General features: G+C 39.3%; 1 protein-coding gene across 6 annotated transcripts in view; it reads right to left on the bottom strand.

Annotated features, from left to right (window-relative positions):
* Window positions 1-23,490, bottom strand: part of ICE1 (interactor of little elongation complex ELL subunit 1) — a 39,313-nt gene that overhangs the window by 7,588 nt on the left and 8,235 nt on the right. For 3 of the 6 annotated variants that reach the window (XM_056335134.1, XM_056335138.1, XM_056335137.1), the window contains exons 7-16: window positions 20,142-20,179; window positions 18,170-18,252; window positions 17,863-17,902; window positions 17,717-17,773; window positions 15,941-16,030; window positions 15,805-15,858; window positions 9,629-9,981; window positions 4,294-9,027; window positions 3,173-3,235; window positions 2,362-2,530 (exon numbers count right to left, since the gene is read on the bottom strand). In XM_056335134.1, coding sequence (XP_056191109.1) covers window positions 2,362-2,530; window positions 3,173-3,235; window positions 4,294-9,027; window positions 9,629-9,981; window positions 15,805-15,858; window positions 15,941-16,030; window positions 17,717-17,773; window positions 17,863-17,902; window positions 18,170-18,252; window positions 20,142-20,179 — 5,681 coding nt within the window. Of the gene's footprint in view, window positions 1-2,361; window positions 2,531-3,172; window positions 3,340-4,293; window positions 9,028-9,628; window positions 9,982-15,804; window positions 15,859-15,940; window positions 16,031-17,716; window positions 17,774-17,862; window positions 17,903-18,169; window positions 18,253-20,141; window positions 20,180-23,490 lie in introns of those variants that run through there. The other 3 variants (XM_056335135.1, XM_056335136.1, XM_056335139.1) reach the window with 3 other exon arrangements.

Here is a 23,490-nt window from a genome sequence, read left to right as displayed (position 1 = left end):
GGGAAATTATATGTTATACAAGTTGTAAGTGAGCGCGTAAGAATGATGCATGTCAAAATTTTTATTTCCACAGACATTAAAAAAGTGAAACCTCATCCATTACATTCATTCCAGTCTAGTATCTGACAACTACATGTCCAGAACTATACGAGTAAGAGAGGAGAGTTCCAGGCCATCAAAGGGAAGCTAACAGTCCCTTCTGAACACCAAAGCAGAGATCTTCACAGCAAAAGTATTACGATAAAACATGAGCGTGTAGACTGCAAGCACTAACAAGTAAATTGGAATAAGCGAGAAGTAGATACAGCTTCTGTGCATGAAATGCAATACTGCAATACATATGCCTGAAATACTACTTCTACTATAAAAAGCTACGTGTCTTCCCTCTTCAATTCAGCATAACTTCTACATTTTTAGAAAGACCTTAAGAACTAGACAACATATGAGAATACATCAAATCAAGAAGCTTTAATGGATTCACTGAGCATAAAGAATTTACAGAGTTCCACCCAGTCTCCTGGATGGACCTTCTCTGCTTTGAAACCCCTCGTCACATAAGAATGAACTTTTTTTTTTGTCAGAACAAGGACTGTTGCTAGACTAGAGTTATCTACATGCTGCAACTTGAATTGCCCGCCGATGAATTTGGAATGCTTGAGACTCACCCAGTGATGAGTAAGAGTTAAAGGGGCATCAAAAGAAGACAAGTTAAAAAAAAAAAAGGAGGGGAACAGAGGAGGGGTAAAAGGAAAAATAACAAAAGAAAAATAACAATTTAGTCATTTAAGTCAGAATATGTGAAAGAAGAACAGAACAAAAAAGGACAGACAAGAAGAGAACAGATGACAAGTCTAACGCAGTGGTACTGACTCTTTATAGTCAATTTGGCAATTGTGTAGCTAGCACATCTCTCATGCTTCATGTTGGCATAATTCTAATAGGAATTAATATATGAAATTACATGAAAAAGAAAACCCTAAAAAGAATGCATTGTAATCAAACAAAAAATAAACATATTTTAACAAAACTCAAACAACCCTTAAGATGTACTTACAGCTATTCACACTCAAAATATAACAATAAAAGCAAAGGACAACCACAACAGGAATTTATGCAGTTCGGAGTATAAAATAGAAAATCATTCAACAAAAATCTGCATTTACGTACTGAATTTTGGATCTTACCCAAAAAAAAGGAGGAAAAAAAGGGGAATGTTTAACATGTGCAAGAGCTCACAAAAAGACAGAGTACCGAGGTACTGCAAATGAAAGGCTTAACCATTAATTTAGACTAAGAGAAAGTACCTGACAAGTAATAGTTTCTGACATGGTGCAGCACTGAAACTATTAACATGAAAAAAGTGAAAGAAGAGTTATGATGGACTACATGAAGGACAGAAAAACAGCTAAGAAAACAGGAATTCCAAAAAGAACCCAGGAAAAAAAAAACCAACCAAACAAAAATATTGCAATCCAACAAAAAGATAATTAAGAACAAAATAAAATCCCAATCTTTAATAAGATAAAAAAAAGAAAAAAGACAGGGATGTTATATAGAAAACAACCAACCACTAAGTGAAGCAAGCAAAAGTTGTAGCATTTTGCTCCTCAGTGCTCTTGAATTTTAAATTTCAAACACAGATACCAATACACTGTTTTGAGCCCTGGACACCTTGGTATTTTCAAACCAAGCAAAGTCCTTCCAGAACTAAGACAGACTCTTAATTTAGCACAGTGATAGTATGTATGTATGTATGTATGTATGACCTTGCTACTGGGGGGGGGGGGGGGGGGGGGGAGCGGTGAGAAAGGGAACCAAAATAAAAAAACAAACTCTCAACCAAGGAGGACTTTAGATAATGGGAAGTAATAAAACTTTAAGGAGGACACGTTGTACAAACACACTGGTTTTGATCAAGGTATTCCCCAACTCCTGACACTATTTTAAGCCAATACATGTTTTTAACTCATACTTGCTTTATGAATCAGTGCCTACTCAACTAAAATAAAAAAATGCTACTAAAAGAAAGTACAAAATTCCCTGGAATCACATTATCATTTTGGAGATTGCAAGGCAAAAACTGAAAGCACAGAGAATCCTAAATAAAATATTTATTTGGAAAAATTAGTAGACTACTAAGACCCCAGGTCTGGGGACCAAACCGACACAGACATATGGAGGAACTGTGAGATGGGAAATTTTTCTACAACAGTCTATACTTCTGCACTACAGAAAAAAGTTCCAAGGAAAATGTCCCTTTTACAGCATTTTTGTTTCTTTTTATAAACATAATCATTCTGCAACACTACAGCAAAGATACATGGTATATTTAAGATATGAGACCACTACGCCATACTATACCTTCTTTAAGTAGGCTATAGCAGAAAAGGCGGGCTCTTTCCATATCTCCCAGCTGTCGACAAATTCCCGTATAGACTCGACACAGAGCCTGATTGAAATTGTAGTTCGTGGCATTCTTCTGAGCCTTGAGTTTATTGAGAATAGCATGCAGCAAGGACTCTGCTAAATGCTTTAAGGCACAAAATGTATTGTTAGCCTACTATAGACTTGAGAATATTTGGTAACATTATAATAGTATGACAAGTAAAAACCCCTACTATCTTATTTGCAAGCATGCTGTTTGCATACATGTAAAAATGCAGAAAAGTAAATCAGAGGCAACCAGCAAAAGAAAAAGAGTGAGGAACAACCTCCCAGAATAAACATGTCTTAAATAGATGCAGAATAGGGCTACTATTACTTAAAAATAAATTGTTTAGTTATGTGATTAAACACTATCTTCCTCAAACAAAAAGCGAGGAGAGCAATAATGACAGGTAGAGGAACCCCGCTAACATAACCGGAGCAAACGGAGCGCTGACTTGGCTGACCCAGAGCTGCTATAGGAGGACACACAGCCCATTGTCCAGGTAAGCCTTAAGAGATGAGCCCACAGCAGTCTCTCCCCGGATCACTTTACACAATGCAGGAGGTGGGGGGGGGGTGTTACTCTCTACAGTAACATGAGACTCAATATGAGATGCAAGGAAGGAGAATATTGTGACTGTACAAGACTTAGTATAGGATGTTTAGAGGGTGGGCTAAATGTGGGGAACAGAACGAGAGGCTCAGAAGCCAGGTGCTGGGGAGGCTACAGGTTTAGACTGGGTACCTGCAGATACTGGGGAGCCTGAGTGTTGGCCTCATGAGGAACCAGAAGGTCCAAGCCAGCTACCTGAAAGACCGGGGATCTGAGGGTCAGATGCAGGTAAAGCCATAGCTCTGGACCAGCTACTGGAGAGATGCGTGTGCGCTTCTGTGTCTGCAAGTCTGTCGGTGCTTGAGACAAGTGGGGAGAACAGCAGTCACCTACTGGATATACTGAGTATCTGATGTTAGTTACTGGAAGGATCCATAGTCTGCCTATATGTATGTATGTATTTTCCACTACCAGGCTTTCACCCTGATCAGCCAGAGAAGGAAACAAGATGACGTGTGCGTTGCATGCATGTGTGCCTCTGAGGAGTATGTACTCAGTACGTACTCAGCCTTGCTACTGGCTGGACCTGGAAACATAAAGCTGCTGCAGCCTTCCTTCTTGTTACAGGGAGTTACAGATTTGGCAACTCCTAACAAAGATGACCTGACAACTTGGAAGCAACTTCTGCAGAGAACCTAATTACATTCAAGAACTGACACGGCAAAATATCATGCATCAGCTGGTGAACTGCTCTGTTGCAGACCACAACTTTTCTATGAGAAAGATGGCAATTTAAGACAGATTTTTCAACCCGGATTCTAAGCAAGTTCTCAGAAACAAATTAATGAAAGATTTTTCCAATACAATTCATTGGAACAACCTGATGTAGAATAATAAAGGTAAACATGGAATGAAAGGGTATGTCACTATTGTATATACAATGTCGTTTACCGTAATTGAAAAAATAAAAAAAGGTAATCAAACCTCGCACTTTTAGAGGAAATCATTCTACAATTGTAAATACTATCCACTACAAGGAAATGATGCAAAAATAAAGTGGTTTACACACACATCAGGAAAGCAAACATATTTACAAACGCAGCTTGGCATCTTGGACACACCACTGAATCGTAATTTCTTGTGAAGTTCTATGTCTTCTCGAGTTATACAAGTTTAGATGTGTGATAACCTTTCAAGACTACCCTCCTGCACTACAGACCGCCTGAACAATTGAGAGTTCAAAGACTACGTACTCATACTCTTTTCATCTGAAATCATTGTTACAACACAAAATCAAAAGTTATGCTACTTACCTTGTTTTTAATACCAAATTCATAGACAACTTCTTTCTCTTCATCTCTCATTATTGGAATCTTTGAGATATTACCAGCATACATATGACCTTTAATAACTGGTAACAAGTCAAAACAGGATTCAGCAATCTTCTTCAATGCCAAAGACACTTCCTGGCAGTCAGGATCAATAGCATTCTTTACTGGTAGTGATGCTTCTACACTGGAACTCTGTGCTGAATCACTGATTTCACAGCTTTTGTCATGGAAAGCCTCCTGCACCTCAGAGGTTGTATTTTTAGTATTTCCAATAGCAGCAATATCACTGGGCTCCAGCTTTGGTGGTTCACTGTCCAACCTCAGTCTCTTTGCACTTCTTGGCATAGACACTGGCAACAAGGTCCGTTTTTCAAGCTGATGTGATGAGCTTGAAAACAATTGCTGATTTTGCATATCTTTGTCTTGATCTTTGCCACTATCGGATTTTAAATTGCTCCCAGTTTTCACAAAAGCAGTTGATGTAGACGCAATTTCTTTGAACCCACCGATCTGAGCCACAGATCCTGGCAGACTTTGGCTGTCTGAAAAAGCACATCGGTTAAGCTGAATATTGCCTTTCAGTATGTTTAATGTCCTTGCTCTGGCAGACAGCTCAGGATACATAGTGTCCAAAATTTTCACAGAGTTCTCCTGAGGAGCACCTGGAGCAGTACTGTCAGCTGCCAATAGAGGTAATCTTCCTGGAACAGGAAGGGCATGCTTTGGAATAGAAGTACAAAACTTCAAAGGTGAGGAGTGAATCCTTCGACCTACTGCCATTTCTGAGGGTGAGGGAGGAGAAAATAAAAGAGCAGATTTTACTGTTGGAGTATCTGTTAATGGAGACATGAGAGGAGGAACAGGAGTTTCACGTAGTGGGGATATCAGGTCCTCAAGAGGGGAAAGCAAAGAGGCTCGACCGGCAGAGGACATCACTGGGGACACGGTACATGCTTTTGGAGGAGTAGCAATCAAAGGCAGTAGCAAGGGGGGCAGAGGAGGACCCATCTCTTGCCTGATTTTATTTATAGTCTCACTTGAGCATTTTGTTGGCACAGAAGTATCAGCATTTGCAAGAACTGGCTGAGTTGGTTTATCTTTGAGAGTCTTTATTCTTCTTTTACCTTGAAACATCCTCTTGGATAGCTTGGCATGCATCACCTGGGCAGCCGTCTTGGTGGAAACAGTCAAGATTTCAGATGGTTCTTGCTTTTTGCGCTTCAATTTATTGCTCTCTTTGAGAGCAACATCCACACAAGACTCTGTCTCCAACATACAGAGCTTCTCAAATACTGGTTTTTGTGGCTCAGAAGGCTGCCTAACTGTCTGACAACTGCCCTCTACAACGGATACGTCTGGATTTGGGAAATACTTGACAAAAAATGTTTTTGTACTGCTACCATCTAGGATAACATCAGTGTTGTTTTCTCCTCTATTGCAATCAGTGCAAGTCTGATTATGCTCTTCAGACATGGTGACCTGCATATCAACATCGTGTAGTAGACTCTGCTCCATATTTGACTCAAGTTTTTCATAATAATTTTCTTCTAAGGAACTGCCAAGTGCTAACATTCCTGTATTTAGTTTACTGGTTTTTATACCCAGTCTGCTAGTTTTTGAGAAACTGGTTAGCTTGTGGCATAGTGGCGATCTATTTTTTGAAGCACTTTGCATCACAGGGTTTTCTTTTGATGTCCCAGTTTTTAACAGATTTTCCACACCATCATTGATGCATTCAGCTCTGTTAGAGTCTACCGTGCATTTGTAAGCACCCTCATTATTTTCAGAGGTTACTAACAGACACTCACTTTTCGAAGAGGCTAAGTCTCCCTCCCCAACACCACTCAATAACTCATTTGCAGTACCTGGAGAGCTGTTAGTTTCACGGTGTGTATCCACATCCACCACAGAGTCTGCTCTTAGATGGCTAACTGCCAAGGCATCTCCTGGGTGCGTTGTTGAAGGAAGTTCACATACTTGGCCATCACCATCAACAACTGCACCAGTTTCCAGAGCACCCACTGCAATTCTCCTGGAAGCTCTCAGTTCCTTTCTGAACACAGGAACACATTCAGAACGTTTTGCACATCTAACTTTTTGTATAGAACAGTCTTTCTCTTCAGATTCATTGCTCTGCTCTGACATATCAAAATAATTTGTAGACCTTTTTATGGCATTTTTCCCAGCTGCCTCAAAACTACTCAGCTCTTTGCTTTCTACCCTGGCTGTTGGCGAACCAGTTCTAGAAGGATCTGTTGTAACCTCCCACATAGAAGTCCTGCATCCTGATTCTTGACAATCAAACTTTTGGAGAAGAGAAATATTCTTATTACAAGAATCTGCATCCAGGATCTGTGATTTAACAGATGCCTGAGGTCCTTTATCTACTGGCTGTTCCTCCTCATCTAAAATTTTCACTTCATTTTTGTGTATGTATCCCCTCTCAGAGCAGTCCAGTTCTTTGCACATGTCTTTTTCAGCAGACAGGATCTCAGCACCCTCTTCCAAGCTTTCTGAAGAACAGTTAAATGCACTACCTGCAACACAATTTTTGTCCCCTTTGCTTTCCCACGTACAGGAAAAAGCATCCTTTTCCGTGAAATTAGTTTTAGCAAAACTGACAACTTTCTGAAGACTGAAATTTAGATCAGGAGGCATTGTGGATTCCAAGCCAATTCCCAATTGCACAGAAGAATCTGTTTCTTCAGCATTTATAGAGTCCAACTCCAAGTCCCCTTGAGAAGAAAAAGCCAGGTCACTATTAAAATCCATTTCTGAAGCAGGCTGGCAGATGATCTCTGAAATGCTATTTTTCTTCACAACATTCTCCTCCCAGTTAAACGAACTGGAACAAGTCTCAGTCAACAATTCTTTACTTTGTTTATTTAATTCCCCTTTTATTTCATCACATTTAACATTTTCAGTTACCAAGAACTGATTCAGAGGTTTTGCATACTGTGCCTGAGCTACTAAGACAGATTCAATGGTATCCACTCTTTCTAACAGCTTACTGCTTTCCTCTCCAAAGTGTTCTGGATTAACTTTGAATTCAGTCCGAGATTCAAACACTCCCAAGTCTTGAGATTTGGACAACCCATGTTCCAATGTACTACACAGGTTTTCAGGTTGTTTTATTTCACCTTTTATTTCTGTCAAATCTAACACAGAGGATTCACACTTAGCTACACTGCTTTCTGTATCAATAATGCCTGCCATCTTCGGTAGCACAAGTATACTTCCCAAGTCTGATTTCCCCTGCAGTAAATTACTAACATTTTCTTCCTGGTGTGGTTTGCCTTTTAAATATACCTCCTCCTTTATATCTACTAATTCTCCATTTTCTACACTATGGCGTAGCTCTGATGGTTCAGCTATTTCTAGAACACTTTCTCTGTTAAATTTCATGGCTAGTTCAGTCGTCTCGGGTCTGGTTATACTAATGTCTTCCGTTCTGAGCTGTTCATCCTCCTTTGGAAAGGCTGACAAAGCAGCCCTCTCCATACCTACACTTTTGTCTATATCATCCATACTCAGTAAATTTCTGATTCCTTCTATAGCAGATACAGATAAGTAATGTTTAGAAACCTTAACAGTCTCTGGTTTGCGTTCTCTGTCCGCTTCATCTTTTACTGTCTGTACACATTGTTTCTCCAGTATCTCTTCATTGTCACGGTTTAATTCAGAGGACTGAGAGTGTGCAGAGATCTCAACAGCTCCAGCGTCTGCCTCAGTCTCTATAATTATTCTCTCCCCAGTGTGCTGCATCATTAGTTCTTTAGGACACTTCACTTCAGGGAAGGATTTTGAACTACTGAAATCAGACAATACATTTTCAGACAGTTCTCTCTCGTTATTTGCCTCTGCAGAGAGTCCTTTCACCTCTATTGCAGCTGTTATTTCCTCTCCAATTATCATTTGTTCTATGTCTTCCCCTACATCACTTGCCATGTTAGTCACTTGGATTACATTTTTTGATTCATTTTCAACCACTTCATTCTGTATTAACACATCAGATTGCTCCTCGGAATCTTCACTTTGAAGCATAATACATTGCTCAGATGGCAAATGAGCAACATTTTGGGGAACAGAAACTGCCCTGGGAGTTTCTCTCTCTCTTGATAATCTATCTCTTTCTGCTTTCATTAATTCACCATGCTTTTCATGTGATTTTTCATAAGCAACAGCTCTAATTAAGATGACATTCTCCTCTGTTTGCTCTACCTCGCTACATTTTTCCATCTGATTCTGAGGCTTGAAACTGTTTAACATAAAATCAGCTGAAGAACAACCCTCTTCACTGTGCGTGTCCTCACTATCTCCTTTCTGTTCTTTGATGGCTTCCGATTCATGTGCTGTTGCATCAGTTAGTTCTCTCTTCTCAGTTTCTATATTATCAGAATTCTCCAAGCAATCTTTGTTAGTTTCCATGTTTGTAATTAAAGTAGCAACTTCAGCTTGCTTTGTTTCAGCATCTCTCTCCTCCTTGCTTGACATCATTGGACCAATATGAACATTCTTTTCATTCCAACTTAGGCTATGTGAGATTTCTGCATCAAGGCCATGCTCACATGATCTGCTCTGTTTGCTGCACTCCTCGTCGAGGCTGAACACATCACAACTCTGATCTTGGTCATCTTGTAAAATATCCTCCACTGCAGAAGCACCGCAATCAACTTCTTCATCACTGGAACCTGTGATTTCTCCAAACAATATATCCTTTAACAAAAAATACCAAGTTAATATTCCAAAGCCTGGTATCAGTTTTAAGATCTATTTCTCTAAAAAAATACACTGGTGGCCCTGATATGCAGTAGTTTTGAGAGATTAAGGCTGAACAGAATGATATCCTTCTCCATCACTGTTCTTCATAGCAAATGGAACGTACCTCTGCAAAAAGGCAGAGACATCATTACCTACCTACTTGCATTCTAATATTACTGGAAAACAACACTTAAGTAGGTTCCCCTTGGCTTCCAAGCTGTGGGATTTTGCTGTGAAAGCCATACTTGTACCTAACAGGAGTTGGGATTGTAAATCTGCAATACTGGGAAAAGAAATTAGGACAGCAGTTGAAACACGGGTTTCTTTATTTTAAATATACTTCTGAAAATGATGTTCCGTCCCTTCCACAGGCAGTATGCTAGAAGGTAAAAAAGTATCCATATGGATCTCCACAGTCACACAGAGACCCTTCCAGTGCATGAGTAACTAATACTGATACTCAAAAAAATAAAGCTGCCCAGGGATATCAAATAATTATTTTTTCAGTAATTATATGACCAAGTTAGTGCCAAATCAGACACAACCTGAAACTCACCTGTGTAGTTACTGGTGAAAGCTGTACTGGAGAAAGCAAAGCAGGGAGAGGCCTGGCCCAATTCAAAATATCCATCACACTTCCACCCAGGCCCTTCTGCTCCTGATCGGATAAGTCTGAACTGCTGTGTGCTCCATCTGTCTGTGTTATCACATCTACAGTTTTATCCTCACCACCGTGCAGACATTCTTCACTAGTCCTGTTCTCAACACAGTCACCTCCAAAAGGCTCAGTACCTGCTTGAAGTTGCATGGCTGTTACAGAATTTTGCTTTCCAGCACTTTCCAGTGAAGAATACCAAGGTAGCGTTTTGCCATCACACTTCCTGATCTTTTGGTGGATTTGTACAGTTTCTAAGACACAAAAATATTGTTAAGAATCTTCTTACTCCTCCCATTTTTCTTTATAGAGACAATATATCATAGTAATAAGAATGCATTACCATCTTTTCAAGGAATGTTCCCACAGCAATAAGGAGCAGTTAATGCCACTTTCAGAAATCTTTTCCTTACAGAGATCAGATGTTGCTATTCACAAACAAATCTCTATTTCATTTAAAAGGTATACTTATGTGCAAAAGGCTCCCCTGCAAACCATTTTCTGATCTGGATCATTAAAACTATTCTTCCCAGTTTTTCTTATCAGGAAGGGTCATACTGAGTAAACTGAAGGTCCGTACAGCTCAATAATGTATTTCAGTTTTAGCCCAGTAACTGATATTCAGGAAAAGCAGGACAAGCATGCAGTGACATTCCCCACTCAGGCTATAATCCTCAGCTTTGAGCCCACAGCTGCACGTGCAGGCCAGTTACAATTATACCCTGCCATAAACACAATAAGGGAGTTCTTAGCTATATTCCTAGTGTTATGATTTAATATGCATACACTTTTAAAGTGTTAGTTCTTTAAACTTCAATAGTGAGTCTAATCATACAAGATTTTGTCTTTAATGATGTGACTTAAGTTGAACCCTTAAAAAAAACCTCTGCAACACACCTATGCACAAAGGAGTTTGAACCCCTAAGACAATGACAGATACTGAGCAGCTGCAACCCTTTCAAGATAATGTCAACTGTGCCAGTTTTACACAGTTATCCTAGCAGCAAGAAAGCATGTCCAAATGCTCTGTGTGATTCTCTGCATTGTACTTTTGTTTTGATCCTTTTCAAATCACACTATTATTACACAGTAACCTATTTCTTATGCATGCAGGCAAAACACATTGCCCCAAGAAAGTCTAAACAGTAGAGATAAAGTTTTAAAATACTGATTATAATTGTGCTAGACACTTTCAACAGCAAGAAGACAGCCCAGTTTTCTGAAATTCAAATTCTACGATTTTAAAAAAATAAAAGATGACCTCCAATAAAACAGGAGAAATAAACAATCCCGAAACTCCAGTGTTCCAGGAACTAGAACCTACTCTTTAGTATTTCCAGTTCTTATATGACATTTCTATGTGTGATCTTGTTCATAGTGCTAACACTATTGGACAGAGAATCAGCAGTATTCAAGCCAGAGATCAAGCCTATTCTGTGTACACCCAAGTACCATCCCACCATACAAAGAACAGCACACACACAAAATGGTTCTGAACAGAGGATGTATTGATTTAACTGGCACAACTGGCATTCCATTGGAAAAATAAAAAAGAACAGTGTGCTTCATTAACCACTGTCAGTGTTCTTCCACTACTAGAACTCAGAGAGATATTCCTGAAGCAGCATCAATGGTAGTATCAGATTTTAAAATACTAGTTTCAATTGATAGGTGAAAATGACCTCCCAGAGATCTGTCTCCCAATAACCTTCAAGCACATTCTGGTATGCTGGCTCCACTAAAGGAGTTAGTAGGAAAACTGATCAAAACCCTTATTTCTAAGATCCATCTCAGTCACTTCACACAGCAGCTCCATGTCAAAATCTCAATTGTTGCAACGAACAGTAGGAGGAAGGAGAAACTGTTCAGCCTAAAGAGCTTTACCACCTCATTTTCCCCAAAGATAAGTAAGCTCTGGTATATCCTTTGGTCAAAGCAGTATCCTACAAGTTTTAAGATCCCACACTGTTTTATAAAGCTATTTACAAGCTACAGTTACATAGAGCTTCCAGGATGTTCTACATTTTGTCATGAAAAACCTGGATTCCTTTTATAGTTTGAGTCTCATTAGACCATCTAAGGGAAAAAGAGATCCTTCACAAGCAAAAAAAAAAAAAAGGAAAATCCAGAAAGTGGTTATTAAAATTTTTTCATGCTCCTTTGTGCCAAACAATTCTAAGCTCAGAACTTTCTCCCCACTGAAGTGGGCAGAAACATTCAGTTTCATATTTTGCCCCTCGAAGAACTTCAATTAGACAATTGGAAAGTTTACTTTGCATGGTGAACTACACAATAGTTACCAGGAACTTTAAATCCTATCTGTATTCTCAAGATCAGTCATGCACCTATATGGAGCCCAAGAATAGTGATACACACCATCCACTGAATAGTTCCCTCTGAGATCAAAGATGTAATTTCTGAATAACAAAGAGATTCTTCACCCTTCTCTCCTCATCCCTTTCCACCTCAGCCCCTGGTTTAAATTTCTTTAGGAATTAGATGCTTTTCTCATGGTTACCCCTTTATCTGCAGGAAGAGCTGTCATAGCAATTTTCAAAGGTTCACAATAGGGTAAACTCTGTAGGAAACAGCCACCTCTTTGGTACCACAGAGTGAGCTTCAGGTCCAGGAAAAGTCCTACTGATATCAAGCCCTTCTCGTTGGAAGGGTCCTCTCAAAGATTGTATTCCACAGACAAATTTTACTTTATCCAGGGAATCGTACTCTTTTTCATTATGTCACTTACTGAAATGATTAAGTTTTGTCCTCAGATCTACAGCCTGGAATCTAGTCTGCATAGCTTCAGAAGGTTAAGATCACTCTGATCTGAAAACACCATCAAAATCTACCACACACTACCATGAAATTCTTTCTTGATGAAGAATGGATAAAGGACAGCAGAGATAAACAAGCAATCCAATGTAACATCAGTTGCCTTGGTACTCAACACATTGAATTTTACAACTCAAATATTTGCTCTTGATTGTCCCCATTGCAGGGCAATTCACCTTTGCAAAACAATGTCCTCTTCTCTCTCCATCCTAAACAACAAATGAACTTTGTGAAACAAGTCTTGTTTTTTACTCTCAAATAGAAAGACCAGATGAAGATGATGAATATATTATCAAAATAATTAATCTAGCCATAAAACCTCTTCTGGCTTACAGCAAAACGTCACCACTATCAGCACAGTGACTGTAAATGCCTGGCAGTAGCAACTGCACGCTTCCCAAGGACAAACAACAATATTTCTCTGAGGAAAAATCCCTCCACAGAAAGCTTCTAATGCCCTGCTGACTAACCCCAATTTTTTAACCTGTTTCCAATTATGTGAATTTCAGGGTGTCTTATACACTAGCTACATGCTCTTTAAAGCTACAGACAGTATTCTGGTTTTTGAGACAGCAAACCCACACATCCTATCGTATGAAACAAATAATTAGGGTGAATATTGCATAGGTGAAACTAACTGCGCAATGTTACACTATCTAAAAAGATGTTATCTTGAGAGATTTTCATATGGTCTTAAAGGCAGAAGTCTGCTTCTTAGATCACTCACACCCTATGGACTTTTATCTCAGGACCACAAAATGTATACAGATCCCTAGGGATTCAGTCTTATCTTTGTGTTTTACACGTAATGCCACTGCCTTGTATCTCCTTTTGTCTGGTATTAAAGCAGGCACCATGGGACCTCCAGTGTGCTCCTTTCCATCCCTCCCTACATGCAGCTTCTCCCCTGTCCTGGATCCCCAAACGAGAAAGAAGATCAGATAAGATGGGTATAGCTCTGTAGTAGGTCAGATTTAGCTCAGAACTCCGTTATACATGCTACTTGAAGAGGCTCAGCTCCTCCCAGACATGGTCTTCCCATCTTTCCTCATCTCCTCTCACCATAACACTGCATACGAACAGTGCATACTGGAGAATCCAAATTACTAAAACATTTAGCACTGGTCTGCAAGATTCTTCAAATGCTTCTTCACGTGCCTGTTCACAATGTAGGTGACTTTATGCTCAAATCAAATGGGAAACAGTTTTCCCAAGTCTAAAAAAACTAGCAATGTCTTATTAACCTTAGATTATGGTCTAAGGTTATTGGTCTGATGGTCAACTGCACGTTCAGACAACTTTATTACTGGCAGATTTTGTAACAATACTATCAAGACCAAGCAAAAATGTTTTAAAATTGTTTGGCAAAACCTCGTTGTCCTATGAGGCTTTCTCAATGGCACATTTCTTGGAAAAAGCATGAATGGAAAGCCTGATGAGTCTTCCAGTTTCCATACATGGACATGTTCTTCAAGAAAGCCATTCAAAGCGATATCAACCTTGGTGCAACAGAGAAAGCACTGGTTATAACGCAGAGCTTTGTATATTTTACAGCACACTTGAGTGTACTAAGGAATCAAAGATCTTCCTGAAAGGCTAGATCCAGGCAGACAGATGAACTGACATTCTCTGGAAAAGAAGCTTCAGTAATACTACGATTAAGCTGATTTGCTCTCCAAGATGAAACCATTATAACATGGCACAAGAAATTAGGGCAAATTCATTAAGATCCTTTTTATTCCTAGAAGATTGTATCTGTAAATATAAGCATTTCACTATTAGGAATCCAAGGTAATGGCCACTTTCATGAGAGGCAGAACAACAAGCTGGCTGCCCTAGGCTTAAAGAGGGGAAAAAACCAACCCCAAAGCAAAAGAACATAAAAGATATTTCTCAGATATCTAGCCACTCCAACAAAAGCAAAAGAGGGGCTGACCAGAAGGGACCGTTACGGATAGTTGCTTCCTTTTGCGAAAAGAGTACTGCAGTTTCCTTGACGAGATGTGAATAGGAAAGATGGGGCAGGACTCCTGGCATCTAAAGTTCCCCTTGTGGTGGGTGGGAAGGGGATGACACTAGAACCCGATACCCCTGAAATCACCTGTATTTCAAACTCTTCAGTTTCTTGTGCTTGTTCTTGTCATTTGATTGACCCTTGATCAAAAAAATCAAATTCAGAATCTCAGGGGACAACTGTCTAGCTCTGTTTTGGAGCTGATGCCACAGATCTTCTGCATCTGGTGGGAGTGAGGCTGATAAACTGGCTTATGAGACAGTCCTTATATCTTGGCACCTCTTAAGTGGATTCCACTGAACACAAACTGCATCTAGATTTATTGGGATCTACACCAGTAGCAAATTGTCAGACTTAACAGGGTGGGCAGAGAGGATAACAATTCACCGTCAAAGCTTTTTATAAAGCAGGGTGCTTATCCCAGAGAGTATCTCTACAGTCCAAGTTACAGAAAAGCAAAGTAGCAGAGAAAATAAAACAAAAAAGCAAGATTAATAGGCACACTCTGGAGGGACAAACACATATATACTAATGCAGTTTCAAGGCACCTATTACTCTTGAGGGCAGAAGGAAGATGACATGTTATGTGAAGTTAAAGCAGTTCAAGTTTGGTGCAAATGTGCAGGTAGGTAAGTACTTGGATTATTTTTTATTATTATACTGAATATCACATTACACAATTAAAGGTATTACCAAATTATATGGTTTGTTTCTCTGTATCATGAATATGAAAATTAATACACCTTTATTATTGTTAAGGCAAGTATGAATGAAGAAAATGGTGGTAACAGCTTCTTAAACTTTACTATCCAACTAGGTTACCATGTGTTTGTTTCAGACTAAAAAAGAGCACTTGCATCCTGTAATTCACATTATATACCGCAGACTTTATAATGATATAATTAAAGTATAAACATGAGAGGTGAGTTCTGACTACTTAAAAATAGTCAAAGTAGCTGATCGTAAAGGAATTTGATTTCTCAATTACAACAGCAGATTACAACAGCTTTTATTCAGAAGAGCATTCCAGTTTACTTGGCTGTTCAAATTAATATTTCCAATGATTTTAAAATAAACTAATCACACATGTATTTGATCAGGCAATCACCCAGGGAAGTGTTCAAGTCTGACAAAAAAGTGTTAACACAAACAGTACCCAACCTGCTATCATCCCAGAAAGACTCAGTTAATGCACTTGCATATTAATAAAGTCACATTTACTGGAACCTACCTTCTGTAACAGTCAGTCTTCTTTTTTCAGGCCATGCCTTATCCTGAACAGAAGCTGAAAAAATGTACCAATGTTTATTTTTGTCAGAAAGAGAGACAGTTTCAAGAAAATTTCAAGACTTTGCATGCCATCTCACCCAAGACAGGATAATTTTCCTGATTCTCTCTTTTTCCTGTTGCACTATCAATGCACATCCAGAGTTCTTCTAACAAAAGCTTTATTTTTCCTGTTGAAATAAATACCTTTGTAAGTTGAGGAAATTGAGCTAAGAATTTATGCTTCTTTATTTTTACTCAGAACACAGATAAAATACAACAAAATACAAAACACCTGCAACAAAAATTAAGACAAGGGACATAGGGGCATTTTAGCTTCAGAGAAAGAAATGCTAGATGCCATTGAGGGAATGGATCCTGTATTAGCCATAGCCACACAGCACACTGAAGGAACAGCTGCAGAATGCTTCAGCTTTTCCTTTCTATAGTGAGGGTAGCAAAAAGTTTTAGCAGCCCCTAGAGTAAAATGTAAAAGCACATTTGAAGGTAGCATTAGTGAAATTAAACAGTTTTCTAAAACAACTCAGGTGACATGAACATAAATGGGGGAGGAAATCTTCTAGGAACAAAGTATTTATAGCACACTCTTTCTTTATGCCCACTCAGTAGTAACTCATCTTAGTCTTACCATGGAGAAATGGCATGTTAAATGTATTAATTAACAGGCCACAACATTAGTAGACATTGTCTGGTGGTGCCAAACAACGTAGTTCCAGAACCAGAAGGGCAAGTCAAGAGGGAGAAACACACCAAAAACTCAATAAAATACACAAGCACCTCACCTACTTAAGCTAAAACCATCATCAGATCCAACAATAGGAACTGAGACTATTGGTTTTGTGCCAATTCCATAAGTCAAAGACCAAAGCAAACTGCTACTATTTTATGAAGACACAAATTAAAAAAAACACCGCACATAAGAGGAAGACTTGCCAAATTTTGCATGACAGCTATTAACAACACAAACAATTTCTCATTGGTAATAAAGACTTGCTGCTATTTGAAGCTCTAATTAGAGCTAAGATCTTAATTTTCCAGTTTTGTCATTCATTAAAAATCAAAACATGAAACTGGGTACCAATAATCCAAAAGGCAGTACAAATATGTCAAGACACACAAGAACTGACATGGTCTACCTTTTTCAGAAAGGTTTAATTTTGGCAACAAACTTCATATACAAATATTACAAGCAAGAAATAAAAGAGGGAAGTTCTTCTGCCTGAAAACTGCCTTCAGAATTTCAAAAAAATTCAAAAGCAATACTAGTATTTTAGAAGACTGCAAAAATGCAAAAAATAAATTTGCTTAAAAGTTTGGTCTCAGCACTTTAGAGGAAGTTTAGGAGTTTGCTGCATTACACAGATTAAGATAATTTGCAGCAGGTATTTTAGATCATTAGGGAAAAAAGCCAAGAAGATAAGAAACATCTATACATCCTAGACTTCCACTTGATTTACAAAGCCTCTAACAGAAATTACAGCAGATAACATGCCTATCTTGTGTCTTTTGCCTTGCATGCTTCCTTGATAATTTCAATGAACTTCAAAGACAACAGGATTGTTTGTACTTTTCTCAGTGTTTGCATTCTGTTTTACAATTGCATATCAATTGACTTCACATACGCATGGGGTAGACTATTAATTTTAATGAACCAAGTATTTTCCTTACTGCAAAACTGACAATAGTCATCTATTACATTAGTCCTTCATCAGGACTTCAATTATTTGTATCATCCACATCTGCTCTTACAGCGCTTCTGTCAGTATCCTGTTTCCAAAGATGTAACTCAGTAAGAGTTGCAATAAATCCGTAATGGTTGGTTCTGGCACAGAGAATGGTCTGGCAAAAAATCTTACCTTTGTCTATATCTGCTGTAAGATCTTGACTTGAACTCTGGGTCTCTGCATGCTTAACTATTAAAAAGAGGAGAGGCGGGAAAGAAAATGTTTGAATGGAACAATATCACATATAAATCTGAAGCCCATCAAAGGTGAACACTTACCTTTTCTGAACTTCTCTTTAAGTACACCATCAAGTTTTCCCTGTTGAAATAAAACAATTTTAATCTTTCATGCCATACATAGTTTGTAGAGTGTCTAGTCTTAATTGCCATAAAATCTAAACTGTTCCAAAGGTTGTGCTTCAGTTGGAAAATCTTCATCTCTTAAGGTGAATTGCTATGTTTAGTTACTCAATATCCCCATCAACTGTAATTTTACTGTTTCAGTATCTCTGTTCCTAGTAGCTTCCTTTTTTCCCCTCCAGAAATACTAAAAGAAGTTTCATCCAAAAGACCAGGAAAGTCTTACTTGTGCCTTCTTTAGCTCCTTTTCAAGCCTCTTCTTTTCAGTTTTCAGTTGTCTGAAGTCCTGAGTATGCTTTGTTGCAGCCTCTTCAGAAAGAGAACAAAAATTCAAGTTAGAAACTACAATACGAGACACAATTAATTTAAGTAGTGTTGGTCAGCAGTTTGTAAATCAAATTACCGGGGGAAAAAAAAAAGCTAGTGTTGAAGTTATATTTTGGCTCATTAAGACAACTCCTCATGAATTTAAGGATGTCATCTTCCACTGCATAATTACTGTTCTGAGCTACTGAAATACATTTATTACTTTTCTCACTTACTTGTGAGAAGGAAAAGTGGGTCACATTGTAATGATACTGCACTGTAGAACAATATACACCAAGTGAAAAAAGGGAAAAAAATTAAGAATGAGGGATAATGTTTTTTTCATGTGTTTTATTCTCTTATTTAAAAGAGGACTCTGGTTCAAAGATGAAAACATCTTGGCCAACTGCATTAGAAAGATGTAGATAGCACTCAAGACTAATGAACAGAGAAGAGCACTTGATGTGTGTGTGATATCTTGATGTCTAACAGACAACTAGGAACAGTGCAGATGTGTGGGAATAAAGTACAGGCTAGGTAAGTGAGGACTGATGGTGAGGTTCCTAGGGAAATTCTCAAGTGAGAGAAATACTTAAGAGAACTCCTGAGAGATTAGCTTGGTGACTTACACACAGGCAGAGGCAGTAGAGAAAAGAAATGGAACTTGCCTGCTGATCAGATCACGTCACAGAAGAAAGCATATAAAAAGAAAGAGCATAAAAAAGGCAGTTCGCTTGGTAGCTGGCCAAAAAACAATCCTGGGAAAAATTCAGATTGACAAAAGATACCAGGCTAAAATACGGGGTCTGGGATAATTAGTGAACACAGGAAAGAACAAAACAGATAAACTAGTCACTCAGATTGGACCTAGTGCAAACTATCTCACAGTATTTTATTCTAGCTGCGCCAGAATTCAAGTTTTTGGAGGCAAGCGGGTATAAAAACCTCGCTGCTACACTAATGGAACTCCAAGATGCTCATCAAAATAAACACCCTGTACCTGTACTTTAAAATAGGATTTGGGAGGGTTCTAACACTAAGAAACAAGTCACTTAGTTTGTCGTACTTTAAACTGTGGTAAACACAGCCGTAAGTGTGCCATGAATAAAAATATTTGCCTTGTCAACTGACGGTACAGCAAGCTAAGTATTAGAATGCTTTACACACATCCACCCTCTACCAGCAAAACAAGCAAACAGTGCCATGAGGCACGTGCTTTATCTCTACTTAAAAACAAAACCAACCAGCCAAAACCCAATTGCCAGAACAGTTAAAAATCGGAAAACCGTGTCAGGATCACTACATGTTTAAATACGATTATGAACATGACTAAAATAATCCTGCCGATGTTATTAGAACACTGGAGCACATGCCCTATGAAAAAAGGCTCGCTGAACTAGACTTAGCTTGAGAGGGGGAAAAAAAACCAACAAAAAAACCACCTTAAAAGGGCTCCAAGGACGGCCTTCTTGCACCTACAAAGAGGTATCAAGAATATGGAATAAGACTATTCAGTGGTGCATGGTGGGAGGACAAGAGACATCAGGCATAAATTGAAACAAGAGTTTCCAACTGGTTGTAAGGAAAAGCTCTTTCATCACGAAGACAATCATGCAGTGAATCAGGGTGCCTGTACAGGCTGGGCAGACTCCATCCTTTGAGATTTTAATGACTAGAAGTTCCCTTCCAGCTTAATTTATGTCATGTGCCTAAGATACTCAACAGAAAACATTCTGCAGGAGGGCTGATTTAATTCAGTGACTAAGCAGCACACATAGCACTGCCCTGCCTTGCACCTTGGAGCCTCAAAAAGTTGCAATTACTTCTTTGATAAAAAATGAAGCAAGAGATGGAGTAGGACAACAGCACAGTAATGGAACATAGAAAGTCACCTTCAAGTTTCTTCACTTTTGTTTCCAGTTTCTTTCTCCTGTTAAAAAAAAAAAGAAAGAAAAAAAGACATTAATACATCATTTTTGTATAGAATTATGTTGCAAGGGGGGAAAAAAAGTCCAGCCATTTCAGAGAAAACACACGTCCTACACCCAGGACCTGAGAGACCAACATGTCCCTGAAGTTAAGAAGTTGTACCAGTGGCATGTTGCTGACACTCTCATACAAACAGCTGTACTTGTTACAGAGACAGGCTTTGCCCTTAAGAGTCAGTCCACTAATCCAGGTACATAAACATATCTTCAGCTACAACTTGGGAACTACAAACACAGCCTGAGAAAACTGGCTTCTGCACTTCTACGATGTAATGCAGACAGGTTAGTTTTACTCCTTAATAACAATTAAGCCTTGCTTTCAATCAACACCTAAGCAATGAGATAATCAGGAATAGTCTTTAAGATCACTTATATACCACAGCCTTTTGTTCAGAATATCCAGGTATTTAACTAAAGCCAAACCAAAACAAAGAAATTATGCATTCTGAACAATATTGACTTCAGCATTTCCAACCCTACCTTTTACATAAAACATAAACAGAACTGGAAAAATAAATTTTAAAAAAAATAAACATTTATATATTTTTCCTTCTGTTAAATCCCAGTATCTCAGAATCAAGTTTTTAAACCCTTGTGATAACCAGAGGACTCTGTCCTGACAAACACAAGCTACCAATGATCACTTTCATGAAGAAAAGGTGTTCATCCATTCCCCATATTAAAACTTGTATAATGGGATTGAGATTTGCAGCCTAAGCCTTTCTGGATGTGCAAGCTTTAATCATGAATTTAGATATTAACTGGAATACATTTGAAAACCCAATCAGAAACAGAATGATTGACCACCTTTGGCATGTTCAGTAGTCAAAGTGTTTATACTATAAAGTCACAGACGGATGCTCTTGGGCCTTCTCAGCCTGAACAGGTTCATACTTTATACTCAGATGATGGTTTTCACAGTCAAGCCATAGGTGAGAATTTCAGAAAAATACCTTCATAACATAGCTTTGCAGAATAAAAAAACAAAAAAGGGGGTGGGGGTGTCCTTCAAAAAGTAGCAGGTTAACAAACTCCTGTTTCTCTGCAGATTATCTTCTGACCAATGCACAGAAGTACTGCATCTGCAATGGACACTGGAAGCAAGGAGAGGTGACAGGACAGGACTACAAAGATGTTGTTTGCCACTGTAGGGAGAAGATTCATGCCGCCAAAGCTCAATTAGAGTTCAAACTGGGCAGTACTCTGAAGGACAACAAAAAGGGCTTCTTAAAATGTTAACAGCAAAAGGAGGACAAGAGATAACATTGGACCATTACTTGATGAGGTCAGGCGCCTAACAAATAAGGACGTAGACAAAGCAGAGATATTTAAATTAAATAAAATGCATTCTTCACCTCTGTCTTTAACATTGATGATAGGCCCCGTGACCCCCTGGATCCTTGTGTCGGAAGACCGTGACTGGGCGGACGATAAAACTCCCAGCCAACTGTGAACTTGTTCAAGATTTGCTGGTCCAGCTGGATGCACGTAAGTCTATGGGGCCTGACGGGATTCATTCCAGGGTACGAAAAACACTGGCTGACGTTATCACAGGACCTCTCTCCTCTTATTTTTCAATGGTCTTGGGAGCCTGGAGAGGTCCCAGTTGACTGGAAGCTGGCAAACATCCCAGTTTTCATGAAGGGTAAGAAGGAAGACCCTGGTAATTACAGGTCTGTTAGTCTCAACTCCATTGCCAGGTAAAATTATGGAGAAGGTTATTCTAGGAGTTACCGAAAAACATTTGAGAGACAACGCAGTCATTGATCACAGCCTGCATGCGTTCACAAGGGGAAAGTCCTGTTGCTAGACAAGTCCGTAACACTTGTCTGGGTAAGAAACTGGCTGACAGGTCACGCTCAAAGAGTTACAGTAAATGGGGTTACGTACTGCTGGTGGCCAGTCACCTGTGGGGTTCCCCAGGGCTCAATTTTAAGGGCCAGTGAATAATCTAGACACAGGACTCAAATGCGTACATTAAGTTCACCAATGACATGAAATTAGGAGTTGCAGACTCTCTTGAGAGCAGAGAGGCCTTACAGAGAGATCTGGATAGACTAAAGAGCTGTGCAATCACCAACCACAGGGAGCAAGTGCCAGATTCTCCACCTGTGACAGGATAATCCTGGTTATGTTGTACAAATTGGGGGATGACAGGCTGGAGAGCAGCCCTGTGGAAAGAGATGTCAGGGTTCGGGTCAGTGGCAAGTTGACTATGAGTCAGGTAAGGCAGCCAAAAGGGGCAACCACATCCTGGGGCGCATCAAGCACAGCAATAAGAGGGGACTGTCCCACTGCACTCGTGCAGCCCCACCTCAAGTACTGCGTGCAGTTTTGGACACCTCAGTATAAGGACATCAAACTATTACAACTGTGTCCAGAGAAGGGCAACCAAGATGGTGAAAGGCTTTGAGGGCAGGACTTCTGAGGAGCACCTGAGGTCACTTGGCTTGTTGAGCTTGGAGAAGAGAAGGCTGAGGGGTGACCTCATCACAGGCTACAACTTTCTGAAAGGGGCAGCGGAGAGAGAGGTGCCGATCTCCTCTGTGACCAGCAACAGGACACAAGGAAATGGAATTAAGTGGCATCAGGGGAAGTTCAGACTGGACATTAGGGAAAAGCCACTGAGAGGCTGGTCGGTCCCTCTTCCCCCTCTTCCCTTGGGAGCCTAACAGAGCTTCCTGAACAGCTGAATGATGCTCTTAGTCATATGGCTTGGTTTTAGATAGTCCTGCAAGGAGCAGGGCTCAATGATCCTTACAGGTCCCTTTCAGCTCAAGATTGAAATTCCATGATACAAACAACTATAAATCTGAACAACCAGACAGCCAATAAATGCCAACATTTATCGCTGCAATGAAAATATCAGACAGACAAAACAGTTACTTTTACAGGTGCAGTAGTATGCTGATTCCATCAATACACACAATTACATTAAGAAAGAGGTAGATGTTAAATCCTGTAATTCACAAAATAGCAAGGTTTGTAGATGACGCATTTGGACAGAACTCCTCCTACACTACACAAGTCAAGCTCCTATCTGGGCTTTAAGATGCGTGCACAACTGCAGCTGGCAGAAAGCTATGCTAACAGATGTTGCATTCAGAAGCAGAATACATACAATATTATACTCTACCCAAACTACAAAAAGCACCATGTGCTTGTATTTGTAATACACAAAAGTTGAAAAATACAAATAGAAACAACAGTTGTGTCCCATATTTATTTCATCCTTAGAGAGCATGTGATCTTT

The sequence above is a fragment of the Falco biarmicus genome, chromosome 4 (assembly GCF_023638135.1).
Source record: "Falco biarmicus isolate bFalBia1 chromosome 4, bFalBia1.pri, whole genome shotgun sequence".
Taxonomy (NCBI): Eukaryota; Metazoa; Chordata; class Aves; order Falconiformes; family Falconidae; genus Falco; species Falco biarmicus.
Note: the sequence above shows the minus strand (reverse complement) of the source record. Positions and strands in the feature narration are given on the sequence as shown.